The 17,510-nt window shown below is 38.1% G+C and overlaps 1 protein-coding gene across 3 annotated transcripts in view; it reads right to left on the minus strand.

Moving 5' to 3' along the window:
• Positions 1–17,510, minus strand: part of UBR1 (ubiquitin protein ligase E3 component n-recognin 1) — a 149,906-nt gene that overhangs the window by 34,659 nt on the left and 97,737 nt on the right. For all 3 annotated transcript variants that reach the window (XM_034994128.1, XM_034994129.1, XM_034994130.1), the window contains 6 exons: positions 16,274–16,371; positions 13,540–13,633; positions 12,365–12,513; positions 8,793–8,848; positions 7,647–7,743; positions 6,345–6,412 (listed from right to left, as the gene is read on the minus strand). In XM_034994128.1, the coding sequence (XP_034850019.1) occupies positions 6,345–6,412; positions 7,647–7,743; positions 8,793–8,848; positions 12,365–12,513; positions 13,540–13,633; positions 16,274–16,371 (562 nt within the window). The remainder of the gene's footprint in view (positions 1–6,344; positions 6,413–7,646; positions 7,744–8,792; positions 8,849–12,364; positions 12,514–13,539; positions 13,634–16,273; positions 16,372–17,510) is intronic.

Below are 17,510 nucleotides of genomic sequence, written 5' to 3' on the forward strand. Positions count from 1 at the left end.
GGGATCATGACCTGAGCCGAAGGCAGACACTTAATGACTGAGCCACCCAGGCACCCCAACAATTCCTGTTTTAAAATCTTTTTTAATTTTCATCTTTACAGTCATATTTCATCCCTTCATTGTACTTACCCTTATTTTTGTATATATATGTTTTTCTTTCCTAAAAATTTTGGGAGACAATTTCTTCTAACAGACCAAAATATACCCAAAATCTAGTGTGTGGCTCTGTTCTATTCACCAGCCTGATCATATTCTTTTCTTTTCTTTTTTTTCCCTTTCTTTTCCCCCCAGTTTCGGGTCTCTTCTGATTTGTTTAGTGTATATTTTTCTGGGGTTGTTGTTACCCTTTTAGCATTTTGTTCTCTCATTCATCTATTCTGGGCAAAATGACAAGATGGAAAAACTCACCTCAAAAAAAAGAACAAGAGGCAGTACCAACTGCCAGGGACCTAATCAATATGGACATTAGTAAGATGTCGGAACTAGAGTTCAGAATGACAATTATAAAGATACTAGCTGGGCTTGAAAAAAGCATGGAAGATACTAGAGAATCCCTTTCTGGAGAAATAGAAGAACTAAAATCTAACCAAGTCGAAATCAAAAAGACTGTTAATGAGGTGCAATAAAAAATGGAGGCTCTAACCGCTAGGATAAATGAGGCAGAAGACAGAATTAGTGATATAGCAGACCAAATGATGGAGAATAAAGAAGCTGAGAAAGAGATAAACAACTACTGGATCACGAGGGGAGAATTCAAGAGATAACTGATACCATAAAGCGAAACAATATTAGAATAACTGGGATCCCAGAAGAAGAAGAAAGAGAGAGAGGGGCAGAAGGTATACTGGAGCAAACTATAGCAGAGAACTTCCCTAATTTGGGGAAGGAAACAGGCATCAAAATCCAGGAGGCATAGAGAAAGAACCCCCTTCAAAATAGGTCAATACCCCGACATCTAATAGTAAAACTCACAAGTCTCAAAGAGAAAATCCTGAAAACAGCTCGGGATAAGAGGTCTGTAACCTATTATGGTAGAAACATTAGATTGGTAGCAGACCTATCCACAGAGACCTGGCAGGCCAGAAAGGACTGGCATGATATATTCAGAGCACTAAATGAGAAAAATATGCAGCCAAGAATACTATATCCAGCTAGGCTGTCACTGAAAATAGAAGGAGAGATAAAAAGCTTCCAGGACAAACAAAAACTAAAGGAATTGGCAAACACAAAACCAGCCCTACAAGAAATCTTGAAAGGGGTCCTCTAAGCAAAGAGAGAGCCTAAAAGTAACATAGACCAGAAAGGAATATAGACAGTCACCTTACAGGCAATACAATGGCACTTAGTTCATATCGTTCAATAGTTACCCTGAATGTAAATGGGCTAAATGCCCCAATCAAAAGACAGAGTATTGGATTGGATAAAAAGACAAGACCCGTCTATACACTGTCTGCAAGAGACTCACTTTAGACCCAAAGACACCTCCAGATTGAAAGTGAGGGGGTGGAAAACCATTTACCATGCTAATGGACATCAAAAGAAAGCTGGGGTGGCAATCCTTATATCAGACAAATAGATTTTACAAGACCAGTGCTCTAACCCCTGAGCTATGGAGCCTCCTGGTCAGACAAATAGATTTTAAACCAAAGACTATAACAAGAGATGAGGAAGGACACTACATCATACTTAAAGGGTCTATCCAACAAGAAGATCTAACAATTTTATTATTTATTTATTTATTTTCTTTTTTAAAGGTTTTTTATCTTTATTTGAGACAGAGAGAGAGAGACAGAGCACAAGCAGAGGGAGTGGGAGGTAGAGGGAGAAGCAGGCTCCTTGCTGAGCAAGGAGCCCAATGCAGAACTCAATCCCAGGACCAAGGGATCATGACCTGAGCCAAAGGCAGATGCTTAACTGACTGAGCCACCCAGGCGTCCCGAGATCTAACAATTCTAAATATCTATGCCCCTAACATGGGAGCAGCCAATTAATAACAAAATCAAAGAAACACATCGACAATAATACAACAATAGTGGGGGACTTCAACACCTCCCTCACTCAAATGGACAGATCATCTAAGCACAAGATCAACAAGGAAATAAAGACTTTAAATGACACACTGGACCAGATGGACTTCACAATATACTCAGAACATTCCATCCCAAAGCAACAGAATACACATTGTTCTCTAGTGCACATGGAACATTCTCCAGAATAGATCACATCCTAGGTCATAAATCAGGTCTCAACCGGTACCAAAAGACTGGGATCATTCCCTGCATATTTTTGGATCATAATGCTTTGAAGCTAGAACTCAATCACAAAAGGAAAGTCAGAAAGAACTCAAATACATGGAGGCTAAAGAGCATCCTACTAAAGAACGAATGGGTCAACCAGGAAATTAAAGAAGAATTAAAAAATTAATGGAAACAAATGAAAATGAAAACACAACTGTTCAAAATCTTTGGGATGCAGCAAAGGCGGTCCTAACAGGAAAGTATATAGCAATACAAGCCTTTCTCAAGAAACAAGAAAGGTCTCAAATACACAACCTAACCCTACACCTAAAGGAGCTGGAGAAAAGAACAGCAAATAAAGCCTAAACCCAGCAGGAGAAGAGAAATAATAAAGATCAGAGCAGAAATCAATGAAACACAAACCAAAAGAACAGCAGAACAGATCAACGAAACTAGGTGCTGGTTCTTTGAAAGAATTAGTAAGACTGATAAACCCCTGGCCAGACTTATCAAAAAGAAAAGAGAAACGACCCAGATAAATAAAATCATGAATGAAAGAGGAGAGCTCACAACCAACACCAAAGAAATACAAAGAACTATAAGAACATATTATGAGCAACTCTATGCCAGCAAATTAGATAATCTGGAAGAAATGGATGCATTCCTAGAGACATATCAACTACCAAAACTGAACCAGGAAGAAACAGAAAAACCTGAACAAACCCATAACCACTAAAATTGAAGCAGTAATCAAAAATCTCCCAACAAACAAGAGCCCAAGGCCAGACGGCTTCCCAAGGGAATTCTACCAAACATTTCAAGAATTAATACCTATTCTTCTGAAGCTGTTTCAAAGAATAGAAATGGAAGGAAAACTTCCAAAGTCATTCTATGAGGCCAGCATTACCTTGATCCCAAAACTGGACAAAGACCCCATCAACATGGATGCAAAAATTCTCACCAAAATACTAGCCAAGAGGATACAACAGTCTATTAAAAGGATTATTCACCACGACCAAGTGGGATTTATTCCTCGGCGGCAAGGTTGGCTCAACATCCGCAAATCAATCAATGTGATACAACACATTAACAAAAGAAAGAACAAGAATCATATAATCCTCTCAATAGATGCAGAAAAAGCATTTGACAAAGTACAGCATCCTTTCTTGATCAAAATTCTTCAGAGTATAGGGATAGAGGGTATATACCTCAATATCAGAAAAGCCATCTACGAAAAACCTACAGCGAATATCATTCTCAATGGGGAAAAACTGAGAGCTTTCCCCCTAAGGTCAGGAACACAGCAGGGATGTCCGCTATCACCACTGCCATTCAACATAGTACTAGAAGTCCTATCCACAGCAATCAGACAACAAAAAGAAATAAAAGGCATCCGAATCGGCAAAGAAGAAGTCAAACTCTCACTCTTTGCAGATGATATGATACTTTATGTGGAAAACCCAAAAGACTCCACCCCAAAACTGCTAGAACTCATACAGGAATTCAGTAAAGTGGCAGGATATAAAATCAATGCACAGAAATCAGTTGCATTTCTATAACCAACAACAAGACAGAAGAAAGAGAAATTAAGGAGTTGATCCCATTTACAATTGCACCCAAAACCATAAGATACCTAGGAATAAATCTTTTTTTTTTTAAAGATTTTATTTATTTATTTGAGAGAGAGAGAATGGGAGAGAGGGTACATGAGAGGGGGGAGAGTCAGAGGGAGAAGCAGACTCCCTGCTGAGCACGGGGTCCGATGCGGGACTTGATCCAGGGACTCCAGGATCATGACCTGAGCCGAAGGCAGTCACTTAACCAGCTGAGCCACCCAGGCGCCCCGATACCTAGGAATAAATCTAACCAAAGAGGCAAAGGACCCGTACTCAGAAAACTATAGAATACTCATGAAAGAAATTGAGGAAGACACAAAGAAATGGAAAAATGTTCCATGCTCATGGATTGGAAGAACAAATATTGTGAAAATGTCTATGCTACCTAGAGCAATCTATACATTTAATGCAATCCCTATCAAAATGCCATCCACTTTTTTCGAAGAAATGGAACAAATAATCCTAAGATTTGTATGGACCCAGAAAAGACCCTGAATAGCCAGAGGAATGTTGAAAAAGAAAAGCAAAGCTGATGGCATCACAATTCTGGACTTCAAGCTCTATTACAAAGCTGTCATCATCAAGACAGTATGGTACTGGCACAAAAACAGACACATAGATCAATGGAACAGAATAGAGAGCCCAGAAATAGACCCTCAACTCTATGGTCCACTAATCTTTGACAGAGCAGGAAAGAATGTCCAATGGAAAAAAGACAGTCTCTTCAACAAATGGTGTTGGGAAAATTGGATAGACACATGCAGAAGAATGAAACTGGACCATTTCCTTACACCACACACAAAAATTGACTCCAAATGGATGAAAGACCTAAATGTGAGACAGGAATCCATCAAAATCCTAGAGGAGGACACAGGCAGCAACCTCTTCAACCTCAGCCGCAGCAACTTCTTCCTAGAAACATCGCCAAAGGCAAGGGAAGCAAGGGCAAAAATGAACTACTGGGACTTCATCAAGATGAAAAGCTTTTGCACAGCAAAGGAAACAGTCAACAAAACCAAAAGACAACTGATAGAATGGGAGAAGGTATTTGCAAATGACATATCAGATAAAGAGCTAGTATCCAAAATCTACAAAGAACTTATCAAAGAACAAATAATCCAATCAAGAAATGGGCAGAAGACATGAACAGACATTTCTGCAAAGAAGACATCCAAATGGCCAACAGACACCTCAAAAAGTGCTCATCATCACTCGGCATCAGGGAAATACAAATCAAAACCACAATGAGATACCACTTCACACCAGTCAGAATGGCTAAAATTAACAGGTCAGGAAATGACAGATGTTGGCGAGGATGCAGAGAAAGGGGAACCCTCCTACACTGTTGGTGGGAATGCAAGCTGGTGCAGCCACTTTGGAAAACAGTATGGAGGTTCCTCAGAAAGTTGAAAATAGAGCTACCCTCTGACTCAGCAATTGCACTACTGGGTATTCACCCCAACAATACAAATGTAGTGATCCAAAGGGGCACCTGTACCCCAATGTTTGTAGCAGCAATGTCCACAATAGCTAAACTATGGAAAGAGCCTAGATGTCCATCAACAGATGAATGGATACAGAAGATGTGGTATATATATACAATGGAATATTATGCAGCCATCAAAAAAAAAAAGAAATCTTGCCATTTGGAACAACATGGCTGGAACTAGAGGGTATTATACTAAGCAAAGTAAGTCAATCAGAGAAAGATAATTATCATATGATCTCACTGATATGAAGAATTTGAGAAACAAGACAGAGGATTATAGGGAAAGGGAGGGAAAAATGAAACAAGATGAAACTGGAGGGGGAGACAAACCATAAGAGATTCTTAATCTCAGGAAACAAACTGAGGGTTGCTGGAGTGGAGTAGGGGTGGGAGGGATGGGGTGGCTGGGTGATGGACACTGGGGACAATGGTCAGTGCTGTGAATTGTGTAAGACTGATGAATCACAGACCTGTACCCCTGAAACAAGTAATACATTATATGTTAATTAAAAAAAAAAAAAAAGAAAAAGAAAAAGTCTGCTTGGACAGATACCAACTAAATATAATCAACTAGGATGATACCTGTCACAAAATAAAGAGTAAATGTGCTTTCATTTTTAAAGTGATTTTTTAAAAAGATTTTTTATTTACTTATTTTTGTGAGAGAGAGAGAGACAGAGAGAGAGCACAAGCAGAGGAGAGGGAGAAGCAGGCTCCCCGCTGAATAGGAACCCGATGCAGGACTAGATCCCAGGACCCTGGGATCATGACCTGAGCTGACGGCAGACGCTTAACCGACTGAGCCACCTAAGCACCCTTTAAAGTCATTTTGACGGTCTCAGTCAAATCTGTTACCTATTTGTAAATAGAATGGACAAGAGACTAAATTTTATAGTTTGAACACTAATAATTTATAATCTTGAACAAAGAACATGAATTTGAATGGGAAAATACATGAAATCATAAACTTGAGAGACTTAAGAACTTTTGTTGAACACTTACCAAAACATGAAAGAGATCTATAGATAGGAGGCAAGGTGTATCTTCTGATTTTAGGTTAGGGAGAACAACTGAAAAAGAAATAAAGAAACAGTGTAATTCATTCAGTAAGGTAGCAATGTAGTTAAATATTATGTAAAACACCTAAAACAAAAATGTAACAGGGTTATAAAATACAGAAACTGGTAAACTGGCGCATCACACCTTTAAGATATGGGAACCATAATTAATAAGTTAAACTGACAAAAAATTCCTAGAAAGCCTTGTATATAATTTAAGAGTTGAAAGATAAGATCCAGGAGGAAAAAAGGTAAATAGCATAAAGGAAACAGAGATTATTCAATAAGTATATACTTAATGAATAGTAAGAATTACTTTTATCCAATGTTCCTTAATACTTTTTTCCAAACTATGCATTTCTAAATGTCTTTTTTTTTTCTTAAAGATTTTTATTTATTTGACAGAGAGAGACACAGTGAGAGAGGGAACACAAGCAGGGAGAGTGGGAGAGGGAGAAGCAGGCTTCCCACGGAGCAGGGAGCCCGACGCAGGGCTCGATCCCAGGACCCTGGGCTCATGACCTGAGCCGAAGGCAGACGCTTAACGACTGAGCCACCCAGGCGCCCCTCTAAATGTCTTGTGATACATAAAATATGTGAAGAATTTGGAGTGGGGAGCAGAGAGAGCTTGCAAAGCAGTGCAAGTGAAATGAGGACGAGGAATATCCCCCTGATCCAGCGAAATTAAACCTATTTTTAAATGATCTATCCATATCATTGATCCCTTTTCTAACCAGATTAGGATACAAACATGTTAGCGGTTGTGGACGTTGGTTCAATAAGGCCCCTAGGTGGGTAGATGTAAGTTAAAAACATTTGGAAAATAAACTGAGTTTTAAAATAAGATTGCAGGGGGGCGCCTGGGTGGCTCAGCCGTTTAGTGTCTGCCTTCGGCTCAGGTCATGATCCCAGGGTCCTGGGATCAAGCCCCACATTGGGTTCCTTGCTCAGCAGGGAAGCCTGCTTCTCCCTCTCCCACTCCCTCTGCTTGTGTTCCCTCTCTCGCTGTCTCTCTCTGTCAAAAAATAAATAAAAATCTTAATAAATAAATAAATAAATAAATAAATAAAATAAGATTGCAGGTATTATAGGGGCATCCAGGTCTCTTGTTTTTTCTTTTGTAAAGCTGCTGTAGTGAGTGTTCAAAATTAGTGCAGTGTGTTGTTTCCTAATGAAATACATTGCCAGAAATGCAATGGAAAAAGACATATAAGTAATAATTTAATAATAATTCAGAAGATACTACCTGATAGGAGACGAACCAGATGTTTCTGTATCAGGACCTGAGGACAGGTAATCTTCTGCGCAATGGCAAACTGCATTAATGCTTTCAGACCATTATGCTAGACGGTAAGAGAGGGAAACATAAAAAGATAAGGGATGATGATAGGCTGAAGTCACTCACTGTAGAACTCAATCCCAGTCTGCAAGAATTAGATGCAGACTTATTATATACTTTACATTCTTGCAAATAAATTACAATATTTTTAGTACTTTTAGAAAGTTTTATGAACTCATCAAGTTTTTAACAGATTTTCCCATGACAAAGAGGTATTAAAGCTATTAATTATTTCAATTCTCCTTTAAGTACTCATTTCCCCCCATCAATTTCTTAAATGTCTGGACTAATTTACTCTGCTGAGGCCTGGGCAAAAAAAAATATATTACAGAAATTCTAAAACGATGGCAAAAAACCCCAAATGTTCCATTGAATTCAGATCTTCTGCTTCCTAACCAGAAGGCCAGGAACTGTAGGGAAGCACACTGTGGACTACAAGTCCCCTGTGCCAGCTGTCAGGAAAATAAGAGGGAAATGGCAAGGAGGGGATGGTCTAGGGAATCGTTGGTTGCCCACTCTGTTTTCGTGGGGCTATTTGTTGAGCACTATTTTCCAGGGTCCCCTACAATATGAGGCGTAGGCCTGGAGATAGGAGTATAGTCCTGTAGTGCCAAGATGTGCCCATCAAGGAGCCATGGCTTAGTTTTATTCTTGAATTTACTATGATGATTCATTTATAGTTAAGCCAACACTAATACTTAATGTTACAAGATGCGGCAAAATTAGTGAGGAAGGAAAATGTAGGAGACAGGAGGTTTCTGACTTGGCAATAAACAGAGTAGGGGGAGAAAAAGTAACTGAGTATCATCTGAAATCTCTCTATGAATTACATTTAACCACCAAGATTGAGTAAGCTCTCTAAAGCGCACAATGTTGGCCATTCAGTCTCCTGTGAGACCGAAGTAGCTTTAAAAAAAAAAAAAGAATTTTGCTCATTTTTATAGAAAAAGGAGTGAATTAAAAAAATGATTTAAAAAAAATGGTAAATTAACTGTAGACTATACCAAAAAAAGCCTACCACGAATTACACATACCCTGCTGGAATATACACACCTGTCTATTTTGAAGTGCTCCAAACAGAGGTTTTCCTTCATCTCCCAAGAGGTTTTCTCAAAGAGTAAGAAAAACAAAAATAATAAATCCTGAATACTGCTACAATTGTATACTTGGCTTCAGATGTTCTTTAACTGATTCTATTTTTGACCAGATGATTTGCACTTTTCCCCCTCAAAGTTTCATGTTTATGTCTATGCCAAAATTTCCAAATTTTTGAGTGAGAAGATATTATAGAAGCAAATGTAGATCACTTACAAACTGTTATTATAAATAATAAAGCCCCTGCAGCTATCTATAGAGAATACTTGGGAAAAACAAAGCATCCTGGTTCATTTTTCATCCTTTTAACATTGCTTCTATGCCAACAATTTTTAAACAAGTGATTTTTATGTATAATCACAACTTATTTATTTATTTTTTTAAAAGATTTTATTTATTTATTTGAGACAGAGAGAATGAGAGAGAGAGAGCACATGAGAGGGGGGAGCGGGAGAGGGAGAAGCAGACTCCCCGCCGAGCAGGGAGCCCGATGCGGGACTCGATCCCAGGACTCCAGGATCATGACCTGAGCCGAAGGCAGTCGCTTAACCAACTGAGCCACCCAGGTGCCCCACAACTTATTTTTTTTAAAATACATAGGCAGATGCAAGTAACTATTGCTCTTATAGGTACTATTAAAAAAGAATTACATTTATAAGAAAAAAACCAAAACCCATGGATTCATATACATTTTGCCTTGCTGGCTAGGGTATTTATTGCTATATAACTTGTTTTTTCATTGCTTTCTGGCAGCAGATACATCTATGAGTAAGGAAGGCTTATTTCCTATTTTCTTTTTCCAAGTTGGAATGGACATTAATAAAAGATGTTGTATATTGATTCCTTAACGATAGTTCCTAACCATGCCAACACATCCTGTATATGTCACTCCACACCCACAGGGAATGAGTAAGTTAGCTGCTTATGCACTAGGAATAAAGTAGAGCACTATGTCCCCTGGATGGAAAAAGCACTGTGAAAACAGTGTAACACTATAGTAATCAAATAAAATCCAATTACTAGGTTACAGAACCACACAGAAAAATTTAGTCCTATTCTCCAGTGAACTTCTCATCACTTTTATGACAAAAACTGAACTTTTTATTTTTTTTTTAAAGATTTTATTTTTTAACAGAGAGAGAGAGACAGTGAGAGAGGGAACACAAGCAGGGAGAGTGGGAGAGGGAGAAGCAGGCTTCCCGCTGAGCAGGGAGCCCGATGTGGGACTCGATCCCAGGGTCCTGAGGCGCCCACCCAGGTGCCCAAAAACGGAACTTTTTAAATGTTAACTCTCTAAATATAAACTTCTGATTCCTTATGTTTGTCTTGCCAAAGACAGTAAAGTGTAAAATGCCTTCGTTGAAGGTCTCACGATACTTAGTAGTAGATCATGACTCTAAAAGAATATGTTATATTTCTTATCAATTCTATTGATAAGAAATTCTTAACAATAGATTCTATTCTATTTTTAGATTCTATTCTATTCTATTTTTTTTTTAAAGATTTTATTTATTTATTTGCGAGAGAGAATGAGAGACAGAGAGCACGAGAGGGAGGAGGGTCAGAGGGAGAAGCAGACTCCCTGCTCAGCAGGGAGCCCGATGCGGGACTCGATCCCAGGACTCCAGGATCATGACCTGAGCCGAAGGCAGTCGCTTAACCAACTGAGCCACCCAGACGCCCAGATTCTATTCTATTTAAATCTCATTCTTCCAGGGTGCCTGGGTGGCTCAGTTGGTTAAGCGTCTGCCTTCAGCTCAGGTCATGATCCCGGAGTCCTGGGATCAAGCCCTGAACCGGGCTCCCTGCTTGGAGGGGAGTCTGCTTCTCCCTCTCCCTCTGCTCCTCCTCCCTGCTCATGCTCTCTCTCTCTTAAATAAATAAAATCTTAGGGGCGCCTGGGTGGCTCAGTTGGTTAAGCGACTGCCTTCGGCTCGGGTCATGGTTCTGGAGTCCCAGGATCGAGTCCCGCATCGGGCTCCCTGCTGAGTGGGGCGTCTGCTTCTCCCTATGACCCTCCCCCTCTCATGCTCTCGCTCTCTCTCTCATTCTCGCTCTCAAATAAATAAATAAAATTAAAAAAAAAAGATTTAAATAAATAAAATCTTAAAAAAAAAATCTCATTCTTCCTATTTCCCGTTTTATTTAATCATAGTAAATATAAACCTGTATATTATCTTTTATCCATGATTTAAGTCTGACAGGTTTGGATGTAACTCCTAAAATCTGTTTAGGAGGCTGAAGCTGGTATGCAGGAAGGTTTTGTGAAAGAAGTGGCTTCCCACTACTTAATTTGAATCACAAAATAGTGTCTTGCTACAAAAATATATGTAAATCAAGAAAAAGTGGTAGACTGGGATGGGTGGCTCAGTTGGTTAAGCGTCTGCCTTCAGCTCAGGTCATGATCCCAGGGTCCTGGGATCGAGTCCCGCATTGGGCTCCCTGCTCAGCGGGGAGTCTGCTTCTCCCTCTGCCTGCCGCTCCCCCTGCTTGTGCTCTCTCTCCTGACAAATAAATAAATAAAATCTTTAAAAAAAAGACAAAACGGTAGACTCTATTAAAAACAACTGCTAAAAATTTACAATGGAAAGGGAAATTGAAACTGTCTTGGATAAAGGGGACATAAAAGTATTACAGTTCTTATTCTTTTTCAGATAATATTGTATCTCATGACTGTAATAAGCAAATATGCTAATTTTAAAATCTAAGCAATTCTTCACAACTACACTCTTCTCCCCTCCCCAGCTTTCCTGATATATAACTAACACATAACCCTGTGTAAATTTAAGGTGTACAATATGTTGATTTGAGGGGCGGCTGGGTGGCTCAGTCAGTTAGGCAACTGCCTTCGGGTCAAGTCATGATCCCAGGGTCCTGGGATCGAGTCCCACGTCGGGATCCTTGCTCAGTGGGGAGCCTGCTTCCCCCTCTCCCTCTACCACTACCCCTGCTTGTGCTCTCTCTCAAATAAATAAAATCTTAAAAAAACAAAAAACACAAATGTTGATTTGATTGCTACACTTTTCTATAAGAAGCTTTCAATATGGCTGGGATTTTGTCAGTGGGCTTCCCTTCTGACCTCTTAGTTCCTGCCCACTAGACTACCTCAGTCTTCCCTTCCTTTTCCTGATAATGTTTTAGGTGATTTTGGTTTCCATTCTTTTTCTCTCAAGGTGTAAAAGAAACAAAAATTACTGAACATTTCTGGCTTGATTCTTCTTCCTTTGCCTTTTTTCTTGATTTTCTAGTGTTGTAAATCTGCCAGCTTTTGAATATAGCTTGCTTCATGCTATACCTTTCAAATATTTTGAGCTTATTTTGCATATGGCCAATACTGTAGTTAAAAAGGGATTGATACAAAAATTCTCAGACTAAATGGCATCAGGCCACACTAATACACTGAAATACTAATACTTCTCCAACAATTCAAGCTATTTTAAGCCATCAGGGGAAAAAAGAGGAAAAATTTGGTGAATCAATGTTAATTCTGTTTCTATGAACCCTCTAAAGCAGTCTCTCATAGGCTTTACCAATTGCCTGGATAGTGAAAGCACACGTGCTCCAGGTCATCATGGGGATTCGAGGATCCGTTTCATCAGGAGGTACTTTCAGTCCAATTCTATAAATTGTTGTAGCAAAGAGAATGACCATTTCCTTGATGCTATTAGAATATTTTATCCTAAAAATAAAACAAGAAAAATTTATATAATAATTTAGTAAATGGGGTTACCTACTCAGAAGTCCAATTAGGTATTGAAGTAACAATTTAACTCCTTTTGACAAAGTAAACTGCTTTTTGTCAAATTAGAGATTAGAGCCTCTGAAGATTTATTCATTAGGAAAAAATGGGAAAAGCAGAACTCCATCTCTTAGAGGCAGAAAAATATCTCTTACAAAATGATAATGGCCCATATAACTTTAGTTCCTGTAAAAGATGCAGTAAATGATCACAGCAGAAAGGATCCAGGTCCAAATTAAGGACAAACTGCAGAGAAGGAATAAAATTCAGAGGAAACAGATCTGACTTAACAAGTTTTAGTGTCTGGAAAAGGGACTAAGAAGGACTTCAGTGTTAACACGTTGTGTGTGTGTGTGTGTGTGTGTGCGCGCACACGCGCGTGAGTGAGAAACACATAGAAAGAGAGAAAAGAGTATGTCATGTACTTGGAGTGGTAATTTCTGGTTTCCTGAACTTCCTTTTCTAACAAGTATTTTCAATAACAATGAGATATGCAATATAAACAAGGATCACAACTAAAAAAATGTACATCAGATAATATCTAATAAATAATAATACCTGATTTGGATACATTATATTTTTCAAAGTGTCTTCACATAAGTATTTTTCCAATAATCTTATATGTAAGATAATAGGCTACTGTTTCAATTTTACCAACAAGAAAAATGAATTGGAGAGGTGGGTGACTGGAGACTTTTCAGAAGTCAGAGGGCAGGTTAGATATGACTTTAATTAAAGTCTCTTAAATGCTGTTCTTATTGTAGGCAGGACTTTAATAACTCAAACCACTTAATTTTATTGTACAAATAAAACTTCAGGGAGAAAGAAAACAAGATAAAAATGGGGTAAAGAAATAATTTTACAAATAAAGCAGGAAGGAGAGATGGGAGGATGGAAGGAAGGATTATTCTTCATTCTTATTTTCACAGCCATTTACAAACTTCTTTTAACTATTTAGATACTTACGAAGGCTGAATTCCAAAACTGAGGATAGAATGGAACTCAAAAGTGGAATCGCCCATTCCTTGATCCAGTAAGACTGGAATTGTTGGGTTTTCTCCTTATAAATGAAAAAGAAAAAGAAAGAAAAATCATGAGGGTTTAGCGTGACACACACTTTCCTAGCTTTTTAAAATTATATATGACCATTTTAGAATACTTAGAAAATGTTAACAAGTAATAAACGATCATTTAAAATTTCTCTACCCTAATAACATTTGGGTGATATTCTTCTGTTCTCCATATGAATGTTACACATACAGATTTTTTTATAAAGACAAAATCACAGTACTGTTCTGTATCTTGTTTTTTCACCAACGGATCATAAATGTCTTTCCACATTGGTAACTCCCCCTCTATAGTTCCATTTTTAATGGATGCATAGTATTCTATTAGTAAGGCAGTATACATTAGTGAATAAGAGCAGACGATCTGGAGCCAAGGTGCCTAGGTTTGCATCCTAGCTCTGCCACCATTACTAAGACCTTGGGTGAACACTAACCTTACTTTGGTTCCATTTCCTCATCAAATTAGAATTGTTGTTCCCCTATATGAAACAAGTTGTCTTTTTCTGATTGCCTTTGAGATTTTTTCCCTTCATCTTTGATTTTTAACAGTTTGGGTATGATCTATGTAGGTGTGGTTTTCTTTCAGTTTATCTTTGGGGTTCACTGAACTTTTTAAATATGTAAATTTATATTTTTCGCTGAATTTGGGAAGTTTTCAGCCATTATTTCTTCAAAAAGAATTTTTTTTCTCTATCATCCTTTTTCTTTTGGGGACTTGCAGGACATAAATATTGGATTTAAAAAAATTGGGTCCATATGTCTCTAAAGTTATGTTCTTTTTTTTTTTTCTCCATCACTTTTCTGTCTATTCCTCAGATTGGAGAATTTCCACTGATATAATTTCAGGTTCACTAACTCTTACCCTTCCCATCTCCATTCTACTATTGAATCCATCTAGTTAATTTTTATTTCATACAGTACTTTTTCAATTCTATTATCTCCATTTGGTTCTTTTTTTTTTTAATAGTTTCTATTTTTTTCTGCTGAGAACTCTAATTTTCCAATCATTTCAAAAGTGTTCACCTTTACCTTATGTTTAATGATTATATAGGTGTTTTAAATTTTTTGTCAAAAAAAGTTCAATGTTAAAACATCTCAGGATTGGCATTTGATTTTTTTTTCCTTAAGAGTTGGTCAGATTCTTCTGGTTCTTTGTATGCTGAGTAATTCTGGATTTTATCTTGCATATTTTGAATATTACATTGTGAGGTTTTGGTTCTTGTTAAAATTCTCTGGGAAAATGTACCTTTCTTTTTGTTTCAGTAGGCAAACCACCCAATTAGGTTCAACAAGTTTTATCTCACTGTGTATGGTGGTTCCAGTGTTAGTCTTAGAGCCTTTGCTATGCTGCTTGGGTCTGCCTGTACATGTACTACTCGGGTCAGTCTGAGACTTAAGCAGTGGTTTAATGCAGCTTCATTCTCAACCATGCTGCTGTTCCTTTGGGCCTATTCTACACAAGTGCATCTTGGAGGCAAGCCCAAGATTTGTGCTGGTCTCAAAAACAGGAGATTTCCCTTCTATAGGCTCTCTCCTCTCTGGGATTTCCCCCATATTCTCTAGCTCCAAGGGGCCCTTTTCCCCAGTTCCTCTGGCCAAAATGACATGTTTCCCTCAGTTTTAGTATCCTCTGTTGTTAAGTAGATTCAGGCGACTGGGGTTACCTGTGGGGTGGAGCTGTGAGGCAAAGACAGAAAAAAATAATGAGGATTCACCCTGCCTTCTTTGGAACACAGAGGTCCCTTTTTTTCCAGTTCCTCCAGCCAGAGATACTGCTTTTCTGTTGGGATTTTACGTGTCTATATGGCCACCATGGCACTGTAGCTCCATGACTGGGGCTGACCTCAGGAGAGGGTCAGAAGATGAAAACACCACAACAGGAATTCCCTTTACACTCTCCAGGTCTGAGAGGCTTCTTTTCCTGATCCTCTGGCTAAAAAGGGGATCTCTCTTGACTTTTTTTGCTGTTCATGTCCATTGCAAAGCTCTGTGACTCAGGCTACCCTGGGGTCAAAGCTGGGAAATACAGGAGGAAAAAAACCCAGGAAACTCATTGCCAAGCATTCTTCAAATTTTGACTTCCCTCCTCAATCTGCCTGCTGTTGTTTACTTCTCAGAGTTGTTAGATAGTCTTATCTCTCAACTGTAAGGAATATATAAATGAGGTAACAGTTTTTAAATGTTGTTTTTGTTATTAATAACAACATATTAATGAAATTAGTAACAGTAATGGCTAATGCCTATACTATATACCATGCACTGTTTCACTTTACAAAGGATAACTCAATCCTTCAATCAGTGAGATAGGTACTATTATTATTCCCACCTTGCAAATAAGAAAGTTGAGGCACAGAGAGGTTAAATAACTTGTCTGAGATCACAGAGACAGTGAGCTCCAAGCAGTGTGACTCTAGATTAACCACTGTCTATATTGCTTGCCAGTATAAAAATTATTTAATCAAATAAAGTGATTTAAGCCAAACTTAGTCTTGCCTTTGAAAACCTTTACTTCCTGATATTCAACAAATCTGTATTGGCAAACCGTATTTTAGAGCAGTTAGTACTAGAGAAAAAATTAAAGACTCTGACACTTAAATCTCACACAACTAAATATAAAATAATTTTAAGCAAACCTTTGGCATGTTTCATATTATAACCTGATATTCTGGCCAGAACAGTCTGTATCCATTGCGCCAGGGTCAAAAGTTGAGCAAGAGCTTCTGCATTCTCACTGAAAAATGACATTTAAAAATTATTAAGCCATTGGCACCAACTCAAACTGAAAAGCTGAACTTGTAGAGTCTTTCTATGGATAAATGGTTGTATAAAAAAGGTCAAATTCCTTCAGATTAACTTCCTAGGTCACAGTAACACATATGTCTAAAAATGTAGTTTTAGCATCATTTACAATAGCCACAATATGGAAGCAAACCTAAGTGTCCACTGACAGATGAATAGTTAAAGAAGATGTGGTATATATACACCACAGGATATTACTCAGCCATAAAAAAGGATGAGATCTTGCCATTTGTGACAACATGGACAGATTTAGAGGGTATTATGCTAAGTGAAGTAAGTCAGACAGAGAAAAGACAAATACCATATGATTTCACTTATATGTGGAATCTAAGAAACAAAACAAATGAACAAACAAAGCAGAAAGAGACCCATATACAAAGACAAACTGATGGCTACTAGAGGGGCAGGGAATGGGCCAAAAGGGGTTAAGGGGAGTGAGAAATACAGGCCTTTAGTTATGGAAAGAGTAAGTCATGGGGATTATATTCAATGGTATTGTGATAGTGTTGTATGGTGAGAGATGGTAGCTACACTTGTAGTGAGCACAGCATAACATATAGACTTGTCAAACCACTGTGTTGTACACCTGAAACTAAGGTAACATTGTGTATCAACTATATTTCAATAAAATAAATAAATAAAAGAAAAAATGTAGTTTGAGGAGGGAGGAGAATTTTACAAGTACAATGAATAAGATACCACTCATAGGCCCAACACCTAGAAGTAACAAATGTCAATAAATGGAATCACCATTCTAGTCGTTCAAATAAAAAACTAGGTGTCATCACTGATTTCTCGGATTCTCTCACAGCCCACCTTCGAACCCAGCAGTTAGTCTTGCTGGTTTTACCTTCTAAATATAACCCAAGTTGATCACTTCTTTCTACCTCCACTGTTACTACCCTAATCCAAGTTACATTATCCCTCACCTGAACTATTTCAATACATTAACTGTCCTTCCAAAGTTTCCACAACAGTGCTTCATTATTATCTATGTATTCATTATACAACAGCCAGAAGGATCTTTTAAAATGTAAACCTGATATAACTTCTCTGTTCAAAATACTCCAA

Source organism: Mirounga leonina, unplaced genomic scaffold (genome assembly GCF_011800145.1).
Source record: "Mirounga leonina isolate KUSES-001 unplaced genomic scaffold, KU_Mleo_1.0 Mir_91, whole genome shotgun sequence".
NCBI classification, from domain to species: domain Eukaryota; kingdom Metazoa; phylum Chordata; class Mammalia; order Carnivora; family Phocidae; genus Mirounga; species Mirounga leonina.